At 48.0% G+C, this 15825-nt stretch overlaps 3 protein-coding genes across 4 annotated transcripts; 1 reads left to right on the top strand and 2 right to left on the bottom strand.

The window, feature by feature from the left end:
* Positions 1–641: 641 nt before the first annotated feature.
* On the top strand, positions 642–6143 carry LY6G5C (lymphocyte antigen 6 family member G5C; the record flags this gene model as incomplete). The annotated part of the gene is made up of 4 exons (XM_081294968.1): positions 642–716; positions 1920–2061; positions 3335–3502; positions 5795–6143. 4 exons carry the CDS (start codon positions 642–644, stop codon positions 5947–5949), a joined length of 540 nt encoding a protein of 179 aa, XP_081151094.1. The 3' UTR covers positions 5950–6143.
* A 2265-nt stretch (positions 6144–8408) lies between these two features.
* Positions 8409–10640, bottom strand: LY6G5B (lymphocyte antigen 6 family member G5B). Its single transcript, XM_081294205.1, has 3 exons — positions 9897–10640; positions 9646–9774; positions 8409–9421 (listed from the first exon to the last, which is right to left on the bottom strand). The coding sequence occupies exons 1-3, from the start codon at positions 9952–9954 to the stop codon at positions 9021–9023; spliced, it is 588 nt and encodes a 195-aa protein (XP_081150331.1). The 5' UTR covers positions 9955–10640; the 3' UTR covers positions 8409–9020.
* Positions 10641–10786: 146 nt separating this feature from the next.
* On the bottom strand, positions 10787–15649 carry CSNK2B (casein kinase 2 beta). 2 transcript variants are annotated; one of them, XM_081294198.1, is made up of 7 exons: positions 15586–15649; positions 14160–14242; positions 13428–13530; positions 12753–12868; positions 12245–12320; positions 11917–12106; positions 10787–11019 (listed from the first exon to the last, which is right to left on the bottom strand). In XM_081294198.1, the coding sequence occupies exons 1-7, from the start codon at positions 15632–15634 to the stop codon at positions 10929–10931; spliced, it is 708 nt and encodes a 235-aa protein (XP_081150324.1). In that variant the 5' UTR covers positions 15635–15649; the 3' UTR covers positions 10787–10928. The 2 variants fall into 2 exon arrangements, with proteins under 2 accessions (XP_081150324.1, XP_081150325.1); XM_081294199.1 differs by lacking the exon at positions 15586–15649 and adding an exon at positions 14847–14977.
* Between the last annotated feature and the right edge of the window lie 176 nt (positions 15650–15825).

Genomic DNA, 15825 nt, shown 5'->3' with positions numbered 1-15825 from the left:
CTTACTGCGGGGCAAGTCTTCTCGTACCCCACTTAAGCCTCGCCTAGCTCCTAGTTTGGCCTTTCAGGTGCGGTTATATTCGATAAAGGGGTTCTGAGGGCTCCGTAAAATTTCCCTTTGACTCCGCTTTGCCCTTTTCGCTTCCAGAGGAGCCCTCACTCGTTGATTTTTTTCCTTATTATTCCATGAACTCCCTCATTTAACAGGTGACAGGCGCTTCTCTCCTCGTTCTTCGTTCTGTAATACAGCGTTGAAATTTCATTCATTCCAAGACGGGTAGGGTGGGGCGCGCAGTAGCGTGCGTTTTTCTCTAATGTTTCTTCCATCCCGTTATTTCTGGGACCCGTCCTTGCTTTTCCTGTCGGTTTCTTACCATCTTCCCCATCAACACTACAAGATCGCATGATTCTTGAGTAGTCAGGGCATTAGCAGAGAATCCGGCTTCAGGACCCCGCCCCAAACCTCCAAAGGGGAAACCGGAGCAGGTGATGTCGTCCTGGACGCCGAGGACCTCCCAGTGTCCTTACTTTTAAGCCCAGTGTCCTTAAAAGTAAAATCCCTGCGTCTATCTGCGACTGATCTGAGGAGGTGGGGACTGAGCTGGTGAAGTGGGGGAGCCCGGCAGGTCTAGCGCCGAGGAAATGGGCGGGGGCCCTGGGGCCGCGGACTCCGGAATCCACCCGGAGGAACCGTGGTACTACAGCACCACCTTGCGGGTAAGCCGCTTGCTTCATGCACAGAGTGTCCGCTGGCTCACCCTTGGGTCCCGGCGCGCAGCTCGCGCTGGCTTGACGCCAAGCGAACTGTGCTTGGGCAGGGGCCGCCCCCGCATCCTCCTGAGAATTCTAAGGTGCAGTCAGGCGCGGAGAGAGAACGCACGGCGCGGGAACATGTAGGAGCCGGAGATTAGACTCACTGACCTGCAGCTGAGCTTGGGCGGGGGTGGAATAAAAGGGGTGGTGGGGGAGAAGGTGCCCCGGAACCTCATGGGGGCACCGGTCTGAGAATAGGGGTGGGGAGAGTGTCACTGTTTCTCTGTGATCCAGATATTCCCGCTTTTGGAAAGACATGGTACTTGGAAAATGATACTACCAGTCATCTCCTCGTGCGAATCTATTCCCCATTCCTTCACTTACTCATTCATACACCAAATCTGTACAATCTTTTTTCTAAATGCTCAGGTTCTTTCATTCTCTTCAGCGAGACCAGGCCGCCATCTTGTGACTGAACTCGGGAATAGCTCCCTATTTCCCTGCATTCTCCCATTCTCCCATGTGTAACAATGAAAATCTTTTTTTTTTTTTTTTTTTTTTTTTTTTTTTTTTTTTTTTGCACCAGGGATTGAGCTCAGGGGCACTCAACCACTGAATGATATCCCCAATCCTATTTTGTATTTGATTTAGCAACAGGGTCTCACTGAGTTGCTTAGTACCTCGCTGTTGCCCAGGCTGGCTTTGAACTCTCTCGATCCTCCTGCCTCAGCCTCCCAAGCCTCTGGGATTACAGGCAAAACAATGGCAGTCTTTTACGAGAAATCTGATCGCGTTTCTCTTCTGCTGAAATCCCTCTGGATAGTGATTTCTACTATCCATGTGCTCCCAGCAGCACTCTGCCTCTTCCCACCATTGCCTGTTGACTTGTCTCCTCCACTAAACTGTGCCCTGTGAGGGCAGGGGCTTTGAACACTGCTTATCTTCAACATCTGATGCAGTAAATCAATAAACATCTGATGAATTAATATAAAAGTTTCCCTCTCATTCTTCTGTTTCTGGGTCCCTGCCCCAAGCAGGATGTTAAGATCTGGAGTGGCTGTGGGTGAGGACACTCTGATCTGACTGTTCTGGCACTGATTTCCATCCTAAATGTGTTGCCTCTCTCCTTCCTCTTGGCCAACCTCTTTTCCACCAATATAAGCCCAGAACAGAGGCCAGAGGGCAGTGGTGCATTTCATGGCAGGCTTTTCAGGGAGCTTGAGTCTGGGGCCTCTGAGCCTCCACAGCATCCCCCAATCCCTGTACAGCATCTTCTTAATAGTGATGGTCATGATGAGCTTGGTGTTTGGTAAGTGGCTCCAAGGGTTCAGAAGGGTTTCCTGGCCTGCTGGATGGAGAAATAAATAAACTGATTGTCTGGGCACATCTGCCCAGGATGCTTAGGTAAACCCAGGCAGCAGAAAAGATGCAATGGACAGGTGTGGTAGGGAAATACCTGGGTTTGCCTAAGTACTGATATTGACCCTGAGGGTCTTTTCTAGGAACTGCCCCATGGCTGTCTCACTCAGTGACAGTGATCTGAATGGAGATACTGAAGGGATTCTATCCAAATCTGAGGACAACCGAATAGGGAAGTTTGAGAAAGTACTTTCCCAACGATGGAAGCAGAATCCACAAAGTAGAACTAGGCTAAATTCTGTTTGATGATCTTACTGGGTTGAAAGCACCATCTACAGAGAAACAGGATTCAAAGTGTTTGTTTAGTATTTGCCTCTGCCTCACCCAAGTGCTCTGCTGAGTCTGAGGTTTCATTAATGTTTGGTCTGAGCTGAGGACTAAAGGAAGAGGGGGATGTATATACATGTAGTTGGGGAAGGAGGGAGAGAATGGGTATTTGAGTGGACAAAGTTTAATATGGGCCTCTTCTGTGATAGGACTGCAAAAACAAAGCATGTGGCATGGGCTGCTTGACGTCCCCTGTCTGCATGAAGCATAGTCTTTCTGGCCTGTGATGCACTCTTGTTTTTACTTCTCAGCATTATGGATTTTAAAAAGTTCATGTCAAGTATGTTGGGGAACACCTGTAATCCCAGCTACTCAGGATCCTGAGGCAGGAGAATTGCAAGTTCAAGGCCAGCCTAGGTAACTTAGTAAGACACCGTCTCAAAACAAAAAAGCTTTCCTGGAAAGTATGAGGCCTTGGGTTCAATCCCTAATATCACAAATAAAATGAAGCATGTTTGGAAAAGAGTCTGGGAGACAGAGGATTTAGAGAGAAAGTTACAGAGGAAGAACTGCCCTAACAGGGCTATACAAAGCTGGTATGGGCTGTCTCAGCCTCACCTGTGAATTTGAGAGAGACTGAGCGCTGGACAAATGTTAGCTCTTCAAATACATGTTGAATGAATGAATAAGTGATTTAATGAATTCTCACCTTTAGAGGCAAAAGAAGAGAGAACAAAGATTTTTTTAATAAGGACTAAAGCTTCTGCTATACTAAACCAAATGGATTTAAAGAATCAGGGATTTTATGGTTTTCTGAGGTGGGGAGAGGACAGTGGGATTGGCCAACCCAGAATCAGGTATGAGGGGTATGGGGTCATTGCTTTTCTGTGTTCTAGGTAAGCTCGTTCCTGACAATCCGGTACCCCCTCAACCACCTCATCTCCCCAAATACCTGCGTTGCTATAGATGTCTCTTTGAAACCAAGGAGTTGGGGTGCCTTCTGGGATCAGACATCTGCCTCACTCCAGTTGGCAGCAGCTGCTTCACTCTGCATATAAAGAACAGTAAGCTGCCTTTTCCCACCATGGGCCCAGCCCTCTTAAGCAGCCTCTCCTAGCCTCCTAAACAGTACCCCAAGTCCTGTTCTTATAGCCATAGGAGACTGTTCCATCTCTTTCCTTCAGAATCACTCCCTATCTCCACTTCCACCAGCTTCCCTCCTCAACCCACAGCTGATTGGCTTATACCCTCTTTGGCACCCAGGTTTGAAGGGGACCCTGGAGATCTCCAGAGGTATAGGCCTTTCCTCAAGTTGACTGCTCCCCAGCTATCGGCATAGTTCCTATATGTGTCACTCCTCTGAAACTTCCACTGGTCCTCATAGTGACCTTCACTGTCTTGCCTTATCCCCCCAAGACTCAGTGATTCATGTTTGGTCCTTAGCTGTCTTCCCACTGCATAGCTCTTCCTAGAGGACATTATCTGCTTCCTTGGCTTCAACCAGCAGCCATAGAGTACTTCCTCCTGGATCTGAATGTTACACTGAACCACTTTCCTTGTGTCCTGTTATCTACTGGACATCTCTACCTCATTTTCAACTTGCCGAAAATTGACCACATTCCTTCTTTCCTCAAGTCTGTTCTTCCACCTAGTCCCCTGCCTGCTTTTCTTCCCTCCCTCTCCCTCTCTCTTTTCCTTTCCTCCCCTCCCCTCCCCTCCCCTCCCCTCCCCTCCCCTCGCCTGCCTTCCTTCCTTCCTTCCTTCCTTCCTTCCTTCCTTCCTTCCTTCCTTCCTTCCTTCCTTCCTTATTATTATTTAGTACCAGGGTTTGAACCCAAGAGTGCTTAACCACTGAACCACATCCCCAGCCCTTTTTGTTTATTATTTTAAGACAGGGTCTTGCTAAATTGCTGAGACTGGCTTTTAACTTGTGATCCTCCTGCCTCAGCCTCAAAGCCACTGGGATACAGGTGTTTGCCACCACATCTGGCTATTTATTTATCTTTTGAGACATGGTCTCTCTATATTTCCCAGACTGGTTTCCAACTCCCAAAGCCTCCTAAGTGCTGGGATTACAGATGTACACCACTTTCTCCTACCTTTACTAAGTTAACAAAGACAGCACACACACTCTGTGTCAGGTACTGTTTATTTTAGAACCTTATGAGGCAGTATATTATCCCCACTTTACAGATAGGGATATAAAGATGTAGAAAGAAAAAAAAATCTGCCTGAATTTCAGAGGCTGGGTCAGAAGTAGTGGCTCCACGGATGGTGTTCTTAACACCCAATGCATGAAATTGCCTTCATTTACATCCTTCCACTACATTTTTAAAATTTTTTTAAAATTTTTTCAGCCATGCTGGACATTGAACCCAGGGCCTTAAGAATGCTAGACATGTGCTATATGGCCAAGCTGTATTCCCTAGTCCTCTCATTACTTTATCCTGTCTGCAATCTTCTGTGCACATTTCACCCTAAATATGCTGCTTTTTTTTTTTTTTTTTTTGGTACTAAGGATTGAACCCAGAGGTGCTCAACCACTGAGCCATATCCCAAGCCCTTTTTTTATATTTTGTTTAGAGACAGGGTCTCACTGAGTTGCTAAGTGCCTCTATAAGTTGCTGAGGCTGGCTTTGAACTCAAAATCCTCCTGCCTCAACCTCCCAAGCCAATGGGATTACAGGCATGCACCACTGCCTGGCCCCCATATTCTTTTATTCACTCTTTTATTTCTCCCAGACAGTAGCAGACCATGATAAACACATAAACACTGTTCTGCATTTGCTTTTTAAATTTGACAGTTATGAGGACTTAATGTTTCCATATCAGGTTATAAACAGCTTTGTTGTTCTGTTGAGGTATTCCACTGTACTTCATGGCAGTGGGCATATCAAAGCTGATTTATTCATCCTACTATTGATAGGCATCTAGGCTGTTTCTAATATTTTTCTCTCTCAAGCAGGGTAGCAGTGAATATCCTTGTGTATGACTTTTTGGGACAGGGACACAAAGCTTTTTTTCCCCTTTAATACATACATTATATCAAAGACATCATCACCCTATTTTATTACTTTTACCCTCTAATAGGTGCTTGTTCTCCCCATTTTGCTCTACAGACCTCAACTTAGTCCTGGCTCCTCTAGTGTTACATTTTTAAATTGTTCTTTTCTTTCAACCTTCCTTGGGAAACTTCAGAGTTGCGTGGCTTGTGACCCACTGGACACTTCCCACTCCTACCCAATTCTAGGCGTCTTTTCTTTTGACCCAGGGAAGTCTATTTGGGGGAAGAGGGTGTGAGGATGGGACTCTGCATGGGAACCTCCTTGTCACTGGAGTTTGTGGTCCTTCCATAGGCAGTGGTTCTGACATCTTGGTGAATGACTGCCGCAGCCAGGAGCAGATGAGTGATTGCTCATATACTCATTCTTCTCCTGTGTCTGGCTTCTGGATATACTCTCAATGCTGCTTCCTGGACTTCTGCAACGACCCTAAAAATAAAGTACTCTAACATTCATTAGAAGGACTACCAAGAACCTTGGAGAAAACTGCCAGTTTCCTGCCACCCTTCTGATTTCTACCTGGGTTCAACCAGGGAAACTTACAATTTCTTATACTACCCCTCCCTGCCTTCCTCAAGTCACTACCCCAGACTGGACTTTCCTCCTCTTGGTTAATTCTCCCCTACTCCCACTCTGCCTCCCAGGTTCCCTCTCTTGCCCCAAGTCCCCAGGTGTTCCTTAGAAATAAATGGTTGGGCAAAGTGTTTGGTTTGTCTATCATCTGGTCGAGGTAGAACTCCCTGAATGTCCCATTATGGGGACAGGAAAGAGGCATCCAACTTTGCTCCTGCCCCACTTCAGTATCTCTGATTCAGCTCTAGGAATAAAGGGCAAAAAGGAATGGAAGCCCTCCCATGAAGGCTAGATTAGTGGGCATCCTGAGAAGTTCTGTTCAACTAGAGAAGTGTGGGACTTGAGGGGAGGTTCAGAGGACTATGATGGCCAAAAGGGTGGCTGCAAAAGGCCAGGTCTACGGAGGAGGGGGTGGATGAGAAGGGCACATTAGGCCCAGTGGACCCCTGGTCTCCGATTTCCAGGCTCAGTGTCCCTCTTCAAGGATCAGCAAATTTCCCAAGGGTCTTGGGTTCCTCAGCCTGAGGCTGTCTTCCAATTTGGCCTGCTAGAGCTGCATAAACCTGGGCTTATCTCTGTCTTGTATTGAAGTTAGAGGTTCTGGGGGACAGGAAGCTCAGCTAGGAGTGGGGGCACAGAGGGTTTGTTTTTGTACCTCCAACTGCCTCATGATCTAAAACTTAACGATGGTGTCTTTGCCCCAGTACAGACCATCAACAGGTAGATTTGCTGATCTGCAATATGCTGAATAGGAAAGAGTATGTAGTGCCATTTCCATCAAGCAGAGAGACAAAACTTACCCAAGCTGCTTTAAGGCTACCTCTGAGGGTTAGTAGTGCTTGGGAAGGGACATAAAGGCAGTATTGGGTCTGGTAAAGGTCTTAAAGCTGACTTGACAGATGGTTATACAGATGCATAGGTGACAAAAACCCATCTTATGTTATGCACAAGCTTCTGTATGCTTTGCCAGAAAGGTTTAAAAAAGTAAGATTAAGCCAGGTGTGGTGGTGCATGCCTGTAATCCCAGCAGTTTTGGAAGCTGAGCCAAGTGATTGCAAGTTCAAAGCCAGCCTCAGCAATTTAGCAAGGCGCTAAGCAACTCAGTGAGACCCCGTCTCTAAATAAAATACAAAATAGGGCTGGGGATGTGGCTTAGCGGTCGAGTTCCTCTGAATTTAATCCTGGTACCCACCCTTCCAAAAAAAAGTAAGATCAAAAATTGTATGTGCATTTGTCTCTGAAGTGCATTATGTACTTAAAAAAAATTTTTTTTTGCTCTTTAGCACTGGGGGTTGACCCTTACCAAACTGCTGAGTCTTGTTAATTTGCTGAGGCTGGCCTCAAACTTGCAATCCTCCTGACTCAGTTTCCCAAATTTCTGGGATTAGGTATACAACAAGGTACCTGACTTATAAAGCACTTATATACAATTTGTATGTGTGCATATTTACGTGTCCTTCAACCATGAGGCATAAAAAGGCATTCTTCCTTGACAGGTAACCAAAATGAGACTGGGAGAGACTGACTTACCCAAGTGGCAGAGGAGCTCAGATTAGGCCTCCCAGCCACAAAGCTGTACTGCTTTCAGAATTTTCATAACCCCCAAGTTTGGGAAAGGCAGATACCTGGCTATACTTTTTTTTTTTTTTGGTGGTGGTTCTGGGGATTGAACCCAGGGCCTTGTGCATGCAAGCAAGCACTCTACCAACTGAGCTATATTCCCAGCCCCCTGACTATACTTTTGTGGGACTCCTGGTGCTTAACAAGTCTGGCTCAGGGCAGTGATGGGTGTTTGTTGAATATGTGAAGGCTGACTTTTGAGTATCCACTGTTGCTTTCTGTATGCTTGCAATTTTTCAGAAACAAAATATTAAAGATCCAACTACTGCATTCCCACCAGTACACACTCTGCACATCCCCCCTCCATCTGAATCCCCATACAGGGGATCTTGGGTATTAATACACTTGAAAACTAAGTACAGGAAGGAGTCCAGGTCCCTTAGCATCAAGTGATTCTGAGATGTAGATCCTGAATCTTCCTGGTTTGAAGTTTTTTTCCTAGATTTTGCAGAATATGTTAAGGTTGAGGAGAGTCAGGATCCTCATGCTTTAATCTTTGAGCAGCGGGTAGGGAAGGATGTGGGCCCTTTGGGGGAGGGCCAAGAGGCTACAAAGGCCACATAGAGTGGGTGGGACTCTGCAATCCTGTTTGAATGCCAAACTTATTAACTTTCTTTATCCTATTTACACCTGCCCACAACTAAACCTGACATCACAAACAACATGACACAGATTTAGTAGCCCAGTCTGTTTATTGTGGAGGGAAATGGGGGATGTAGAGCAGAGTAGGACAGACCCTCTTTCCTTTCACCAGGCACTAATGGACATGGGTATCAGTACTCAGTGAGGTGAAATGGGGCTGAGGAGGACAAATATTGTGAAAAGAAAAGACACAGGCAGCAGGAAAGTAGGACGGAAGAGGAGATGGAAGAGGCAATGAGGCAGAAACATCAGATTGCTATGTCAGGAAATCTTCACAGCAGTCTACCCTTAGTCCTTTCTTCTGCTAGTTCAGTCTGGCACCAACTCTTAGAGACAGGCAAAAGAAAGGGGATATAGTGCCAGATCTGAGTAGATGTGGCAGGTGACCAGACTGAGAAGAGGGGAAGATGGTGAAACACTCAAATGATGGGAACCTCTGTGCCTTTTTCAGGTCAGACTGGGCAGAATTCACATTTGAGATTCTTTATTAGGAGGAAAAAAGAGCAGCACCAGGGTTCCTGGGAGGAAATTAAATGAAAACCATATAGACACTAGAGGTCCAAAGGAGGGAGGCCTAAGAGATCACAGGGGTCAGAGGATGTGATATTCTCAGAGGGTACTGCAAGATGCCGGAGGTGTTGAGGAAAGGCTCTGGAACAGAGTGGAATTTTGAAAGGGAAAGATGTCAGGGTCCAGCCTGGGGAAGAACCAGAACTCTTGAACTGTTGAGGAACAAGTACATGTGGCGCAGGTCAGCAATGGACAAGCCCAGCTCCAGGGGCAGAGTGAACAGGGTCTCCTGGCCTTTAGGCTCCCTCCCAGCATCAAAGCTAGGCAGGGGCAATGAGAGGTTCAGGGCCTGGTAGAACTGGTGGATCTGGGGGTTGGACAGGGGCCGGATTATGGGTCTTTTGCGGGACTCAGGCAGGGAGCTCTGGAGTTGGGGGCTGAACCAGGCGTTGCAGTAATCATACTGGCAGCACTGGGCCTCATACCAGTACCCTGCCAAGTAGGTGCTGTGTTTTTCTTGGCAGCGGTAAGAATTGTACTGTCCACAGCCTCGGATGATGAAGCGAACCTTGTTATCTAAAGGAGATGGGACAGCCATAATCTCCAATAATAGCTTCACACAGTCCCCAAACTTGGTTCCCCTGCCATTGATTCCCCAAACCTCACCCAGACCCGATTTCTATTCTGGGCACCTGCAGATGAGGCCACAAGAACCCCTGCCCCTCCTTCCAAGATGCTCTGTAGGAAGAAACCAAGCCATAGCTGTCCCACCAGCAGCCCCTTCCTGGGACTTTACTCACTAATATAGATGGTGATCACCATGCATGGGGATAAGCTGCTGATAGTGCACTTCTCGGAGCCCGAAATGCATCCTACAGAAGGATCTTCTAAGAGGCACAAGTGGCAGATCCGGACCTGGGGGACAGGACCTGGGGATGCCAAAGGAAGGAAGGATGGGAGCAGAGGCTAGGATGGCAAACATTCAGAGCCCCAGTTCTACCCCTTTTCTAGACGATTTTCCCCTTCTTCCCTGCCCCTGGGCCTCACTTACCTTTTCCCACTGTGAAGGCCACCATGATAAGCACATCTACAAGCAAATAGGCCTTCATTATTGAATTCGGGAGAGAGGGGTGGTTCCTGAAGGATGCCTAAAACCCTAGGAAAGAGTTTGATCCTGAACAGCAGGATGGTTTTGACAGGCAGTCTGAGGAGTTTGCTGTGAGTGTGGAGCTATATTCCTGCCTAGGGCAGGATTCTGGCTGGGGGAGGAAATTATTAACTTGGCAGGAGGGACAGCATGTCCTAAACCATAAAGTCTGGTTCCCGAGAGTGGGAGCAGTGGCCCAGACAGGGTAATACCTGGTTACCACACAGATCTTTGTTTAGTCTATCTTTATCCTACACGTCCCCCTTCTCTCAAGGGCCCATAGATTGATTAGTGGCAGTCTCTGGCACTTTCTGTAGTCTTTCCCATACAATAGGGTTAGTTCCCATTGTGCTGGGACATTGCCCAGGCCTAAGAATCCCCATCCTTCTGAGGAGCATGTCTCACATACCCCAGACGGGGAACATGGATTACCACAGGATCTCTTCCCTCCTCTCCTCCCCTTACAGTTCTGTTTATTTTAGGACTACATTCCCTTAAAACCAAAACTAAAAAAATAATATTGCTGGTTAAGCCCCTTATAAACAAATACCCATGGTGCTCAAAGAGAACAAAAATATTATTCTTGTCCTTAAAACCTGATTGTTTCTTTTCTTTTCCTTTTGACATTTTATTTCCCCCACTTTGCTCTACAATAAAAATATAAAACCAAATCCATGCAGCACAGATGTGTGCTGGTTTACAACCTGGGAGGGTGGGCTGAGCCATGGCCCCTTGGGTCCAACACACCACCATCATCCCTTTCCCAACCACAAGCACCAGCAGACTAACTCATGGCCTTTTCTTCCACTTTATTTCATATTCCCACCACAATAATGACTCCTTTAATTTAAACTAAAAACCAGAGGGTTCTTGAAAGGGTGGCAGCAAAGGAATGGAAGTGTCAAAGACTGAGTGAGGGACACACGGGGTGGGGAATCAGCGAATAGTCTTGACTGGGCTCTTGAAGTTGCTGGCGGCTTGGAGTTGCAGCTGGTAAGCCATCGGATGGATCTTGAAACCGTAGAGCCTGGCCAGGGCAGAGGTCAGAGAGGCAGCAGGGTGAGCCCTATCTTGGCCCTGCTTGCATTCCCACCTCCCTACCCCAGCTCCTCCATGGGCCTGCTCAATACTTGAGAACAGTTGTTCCTAAGCTTCTGTGTTTATGAATATTTGGGAATGTATCTTAAACATCCATTAAAGCTGTAATCCCAGTGGCCTGGGAGGCTGAAACAGGAGGATTGAGAATTCAAAGCCAGCCTCAGCAATGGTGAGGCGCTAAGCAACTCAGTGAGACCCTGTCTCTAAATAAAATACAAAATTGGGCTGGGGATGTGGCTCAGTGGTTGAGTGCCCCTGAGTTCAATCCCTGGTACAAAATAAATAAATAATTCATTAAAACTTAAATTCCAGACCAGGTGTGATGGTGCTCCCTACAGTTCCAGCTACTGAGGAATTTTGAGACCAGCATAAGCAAGACTGAAAACAAAACAAGCCTGGTATCATGACACACTTTTATAATCTCAGCTACCAAGACGCTGAGGAGGAGAACATAAGTTTGTGAGGAAAGCCTGGGCACCTTAAAGAAATCTTACTTCAAAATTAAATTTAAAAAAAGAGTTGTAGATGTAGTTTAGTGGTAGAATACTTGTCTAGCACGTCCCAATTCCTGGGTTCAAATCCCAGTATAACATACAAAAAAATAAAACAACCAAAACAGAAAAAGAAAGCACTATCAACTAGGCACATGCTATTAGCATCCGTGTTTGATGGACAAGGAAACTGAGGCACAGATAATCAAATAACTGCCCTACAATCATTCAGCAGGAAGAAGCCTGGTTTTGGAAAAGCTATCTGTGACCTCCCTTTTCTCAGTAAATCCTCAGCCTTTCCTTTGACCCTTGGTGATTCTGTTCCTGCTCCCCACCTGGGCACAAACTGGTTGGCAGGTCGCTTGGGCCGGTATTCTGGATGCACCATGAAGAGCATGTGAGGGAAACCGGTGCCGAAGTAGGCGCCGTCCGTGTGATGGTGCCTCGATGACTTGGGTGTGTACACATCCATGCACTTGGGACAGTAGAGCTTCACCATGGCCTCGCCTGGGATGTCTGAAAGGCCTGGGAGACAGCCAGACTTTGCAGGCCAGGTACCCCAACTCTGCCCAAATTCCCCATAAGACTCAGGCACCAACCTGCTGAGCCTCAGTCTTGGAGGATTGACATACAGTGCCCTCCTCTCCCTTCTTCAACACTCACCGATGGGAAGCATTGGCTGGTTCTCACAGTACACACGGGGACAGTAGCCAAAATCCCCCTGCTGGTACTTTTCCAACTGAGGTGAATAAAATGGAAGGGAGTTGGCAGGTAAGTGTGATGAGAAGAGGCAAGCCCTTCCTCAGCCCAACCAACATCACTCCGCCTCTCCCGCCTCCCACTTCTGACCAGAAGCCCCTTCTCTGGTCCAGATGGGCCCTCTGACTCCTCTGCTGCCTTTCCTCCAATTGGGCAAGCTGCAGAACATCAGTGCCATCTGCTATTTGTTCCCTAAAGAGGCAATCTATAACAACTCCCTGTCCAAGCTCTCATCTCCCTCCCTGAAAATAGTCCCCTGAGCACAACCCCCAGTAAAATTCATTCTCCAAGCACTGGCCCTGAGCTAAATTCCTTGACTGGGATGAAGCTATTCCCGATGGTGACTTCTTGCTGAAGGAATTATTTTCCTTATTGCTTCAGAAGGAGTCAAGTGGGAGCAGAGAGGCCTCACCATCTGGGCGATGCCACGGTTGGTGAGGATGTATCGGGCGTGGATCAATCCATACAGCATCTCAGCTGCCTGCTCAATCAGGTCACTCTGGTTGGGGTTGTCTTCCAGCTCTTCATCTGCAATGCGGGCCGGCCATATGCAACCACTTGTTTTTCAGCTTTCCTAGATACCCATCCACCCTCAGGGATCATAAGCTACTCAGCTTGTCCAGTGCCCACCTTTGAGCCCCACCCCATTCATCACCTGGCATCCAAACCAGAAAACTGGTCCTTTGAACTTTTCACCAATTCAAAGAAGCTCTGCCTTCTCTCCACACTTCTTCAGCCCCTGCTCTCTTCTCTCCCTCCCTACTCCCTTCTTAACACATAAACACAAAGAAGTCAGTCTAGACTGAAAGGTGCAAAGCAAGAGAAAGAGGTCATAAATGATATCCATGAGTAAAGTGGCATTATGGAATGATGAGTTACAAATTCAGAGAGCAAGAAAACCATCGCACACTGAGGCAAGTCAGATAGGGGATCAAAATAAATCAGGGGATTTGAGGTTAGGAGAGTAGAGAACTAAAAGGAAATTTAAAATCTCAAGAAAATAATAGGGATTGGAAGAGAAAAGAAGGCACACATGTGTGTGTGTGAATGCACAGGCATACACACAACAACCCTTAAGACGCCTCACCAGGCTCCAGGTCCAAGATCATGTCTAGAGCTTGTCGATAGTGAGGCACCTGCTCATTGAGTCCAGTAAGATTAAATTTGTCCTGGATATAGTCTTCATCCACCTGACAGAACACAGAAGACAGAACCTTTATAAGAATACCCAGCTTGACTTGGGTAAGAGGCTCTAAACTGTATCTGTTCCCCACTCCCAACTTGGCAGAAGTACTTGAGTTATCTCCTGCCAGTTTACATCTCTCTCTCAAAAAGCTTAGGCTTTTCTAAGGATAAGCAGGTATAGCAACCTCCTCCTTACACAGATATTCCTTTCTAGATCACTATTTCTTCTTCTGCCTCTCATCTCTAGGAACCTGTTTTGTCTTCTACTTTGGTATATCTGGCTTTGTGATGATGATGGACACTGAACAGCCTGGTGTCTAAAGGCTGTTTGAATCCCTTACATTAACACACAGCCATGCCCATTACAAAAATCTTAACATGAAGCATTTCAAATTTCTTAACTACCAAAGGTAGACACTACCAGTATACCATCCTAATAATAAGACAGATTAACAAATCCAAATTTATACTGCTGCAGGGTGGCAGGTCCCCAGTCAGCCTCTTCTTCACTGGTTAGTAGAGAACTACTGGTAAGACCTTTCCTTGATGGGAAGGAGTGCCCATAGACACATCTAAGTGTACAGAAGCTGAAAGACATGAGGAGTTGTCAATTAGGGGTTTTAAGAGAACTCACTTCACAGAAGAATTCATTGCCACGGAGCCCACAGAACCAGGAAATCCAAGACACCTCCTCTGAGCTACTCATCTTCACGTCGGCTGGAAAAAAAAAAGGGGGGGGGGTATGGTGGTGTTATAAATAAGCCCAAACTCTCCCGTCTGTCTCTGGTATCCTCCCTCCTCCCACACTCCAACACGGAAAGATTTGGGGCCACCCTTTCTTAAAGGATCCCAGGCCCTGAAGCAACGCTCTCCAGCCTCTCTTACACTTCTGCCACTTTTTGGTGAGGGAGAAATTCTCTTAAGTCCCACCACTTGTGAGAAACCGCAGGTACTGATCCACCTACTCCATCCACTCTCTGACCCTCCCTGACCTCTCCCCTTTGTGTCAGTTTCAGCAGGGCCCTCGGCTTGGGCTCCCTACCACCGCAGGTGTCTGCATGTCCTCCGCGTCTTTCCCAAGGGTTCTGAAGTTTATCCTTCCCAAGGGCCGGGTCCCTCCTTTCCTCACATACTGAGAACGGCCGTCATGCCCCTTTCACCGGAGTACCCAGATAACACCTCCGGCCCTCAGCTCATTCTCCCTCCCTTCCTTTGGTGATGGACCGGGTCACTTCCTTCCTCGCCCCCACATCAAGGCGCAAAGACCCCATGTGCCGCGCCCAGGGACAGGGGACAGGCACGGCGACGACCTTAGACTCACCCTCTGGACGGGGAACGGGACCGGGGTGGGGGAGGGGATTACGGCTTCTAAGGAACGGCGGCTACCGCTACAGCGCAGGCCGCGGACCCGACCGCGGCAGGCTAAGTTGGGGGGGGTGAGTCGGGGGGAGAGTGGAAACTGGAGAGGGTGGGGAAGAGGGAAATGCGCAAGCGCCAAGGGTCGGGCGGCTCGGTGGACGCCGGGAAATGGAGTCCCCAGTATGGAGAAAAACTAGCGATTTGAGTAGAAGCGAACTACGAATCCCAGGAGAACCTGCGCACGACCCTGGTGTCGCGAGGCCCCCAAGAAAGACGTCTGGGGGGCGGGGCTCAGCGAGCCACCACCGGAAGCGGAAGCCAAGTACGGCGTTCGGGGCCAGCGAGCCTGGGAAATACAGTCGTGCGCTCACTGGACTGAGGGGTCGAGAAGGGGCGGGGATTGGGGCAAGCCGACTGATCCCTCCCCGCCTCTCTCACACCTTTCCCCTCAGGTCCCAGCTCGGCGCTACAGCCCTGCGGATGGACTCCATTCTAGGTCTATCCACTGGGCCCCTATTGCCAGTCAGGTTCTTCCTCCGAGTCGGACCCGCCACTAGATCCCCTGACGGACCCATGTTTCACCCGGGATTTGGCGTAAGGCCGGGAGATGTGACCGGCTCCATTCTGAGGGACTTGGATCGGGTATGCTTAGGCTGAGCTGAGTGAGTGGTGTGAGAACCGGGACGGCCCAGTGCGCTAACCTGAGGTGGCGCCAGCCATTCTGCTGTTCGTCCCTTTGGACTTCTCCATTTCCTCTTAGGGCTTGAGTGGAGCGTTCTGCTGCGGGCTCTTAAGTGTGTTCTTCGAACCCTGGTTAGAGTAATGGTGAGGGGCAACGTGACGTTATTTCATTTCACAGCTTCTCGGCATTCCAGGTTTTCTTCTGGCTCCTCAGGGCCTTTCTTAAACCGGGGAATGGTTTCCCAGCTCCAGGAAATGAA

The sequence above is a fragment of the Spermophilus citellus genome (assembly GCF_964194105.1).
Source record: "Spermophilus citellus genome assembly, chromosome: 5".
NCBI classification, from domain to species: domain Eukaryota; kingdom Metazoa; phylum Chordata; class Mammalia; order Rodentia; family Sciuridae; genus Spermophilus; species Spermophilus citellus.
This window is presented reverse-complemented; position numbering and strand designations above follow the sequence as displayed.

Coding starts and splice junctions, on each gene's coding strand:
- LY6G5B (XM_081294205.1), bottom strand. CDS start 9,954: ATGAAGGCCTATTTGCTTGTAGATGTGCTTATCATGGTGGCCTTCACA. Junction 9,775..9,896: donor GGCCTTCACAGTGGGAAAAG/GTAAGTGAGGCC, acceptor TGGCATCCCCAG/GTCCTGTCCCCCAGGTCCGG. Junction 9,422..9,645: donor GGTGATCACCATCTATATTA/GTGAGTAAAGTC, acceptor CATCTCCTTTAG/ATAACAAGGTTCGCTTCATC.
- CSNK2B (XM_081294198.1), bottom strand. CDS start 15,634: ATGGAGAAGTCCAAAGGGACGAACAGCAGAATGGCTGGCGCCACCTCA. Junction 12,869..13,427: donor GATCTTGGACCTGGAGCCTG/GTGAGGCGTCTT, acceptor CCCGCATTGCAG/ATGAAGAGCTGGAAGACAAC. Junction 12,321..12,752: donor ACCGTGGCATCGCCCAGATG/GTGAGGCCTCTC, acceptor TATTCACCTCAG/TTGGAAAAGTACCAGCAGGG.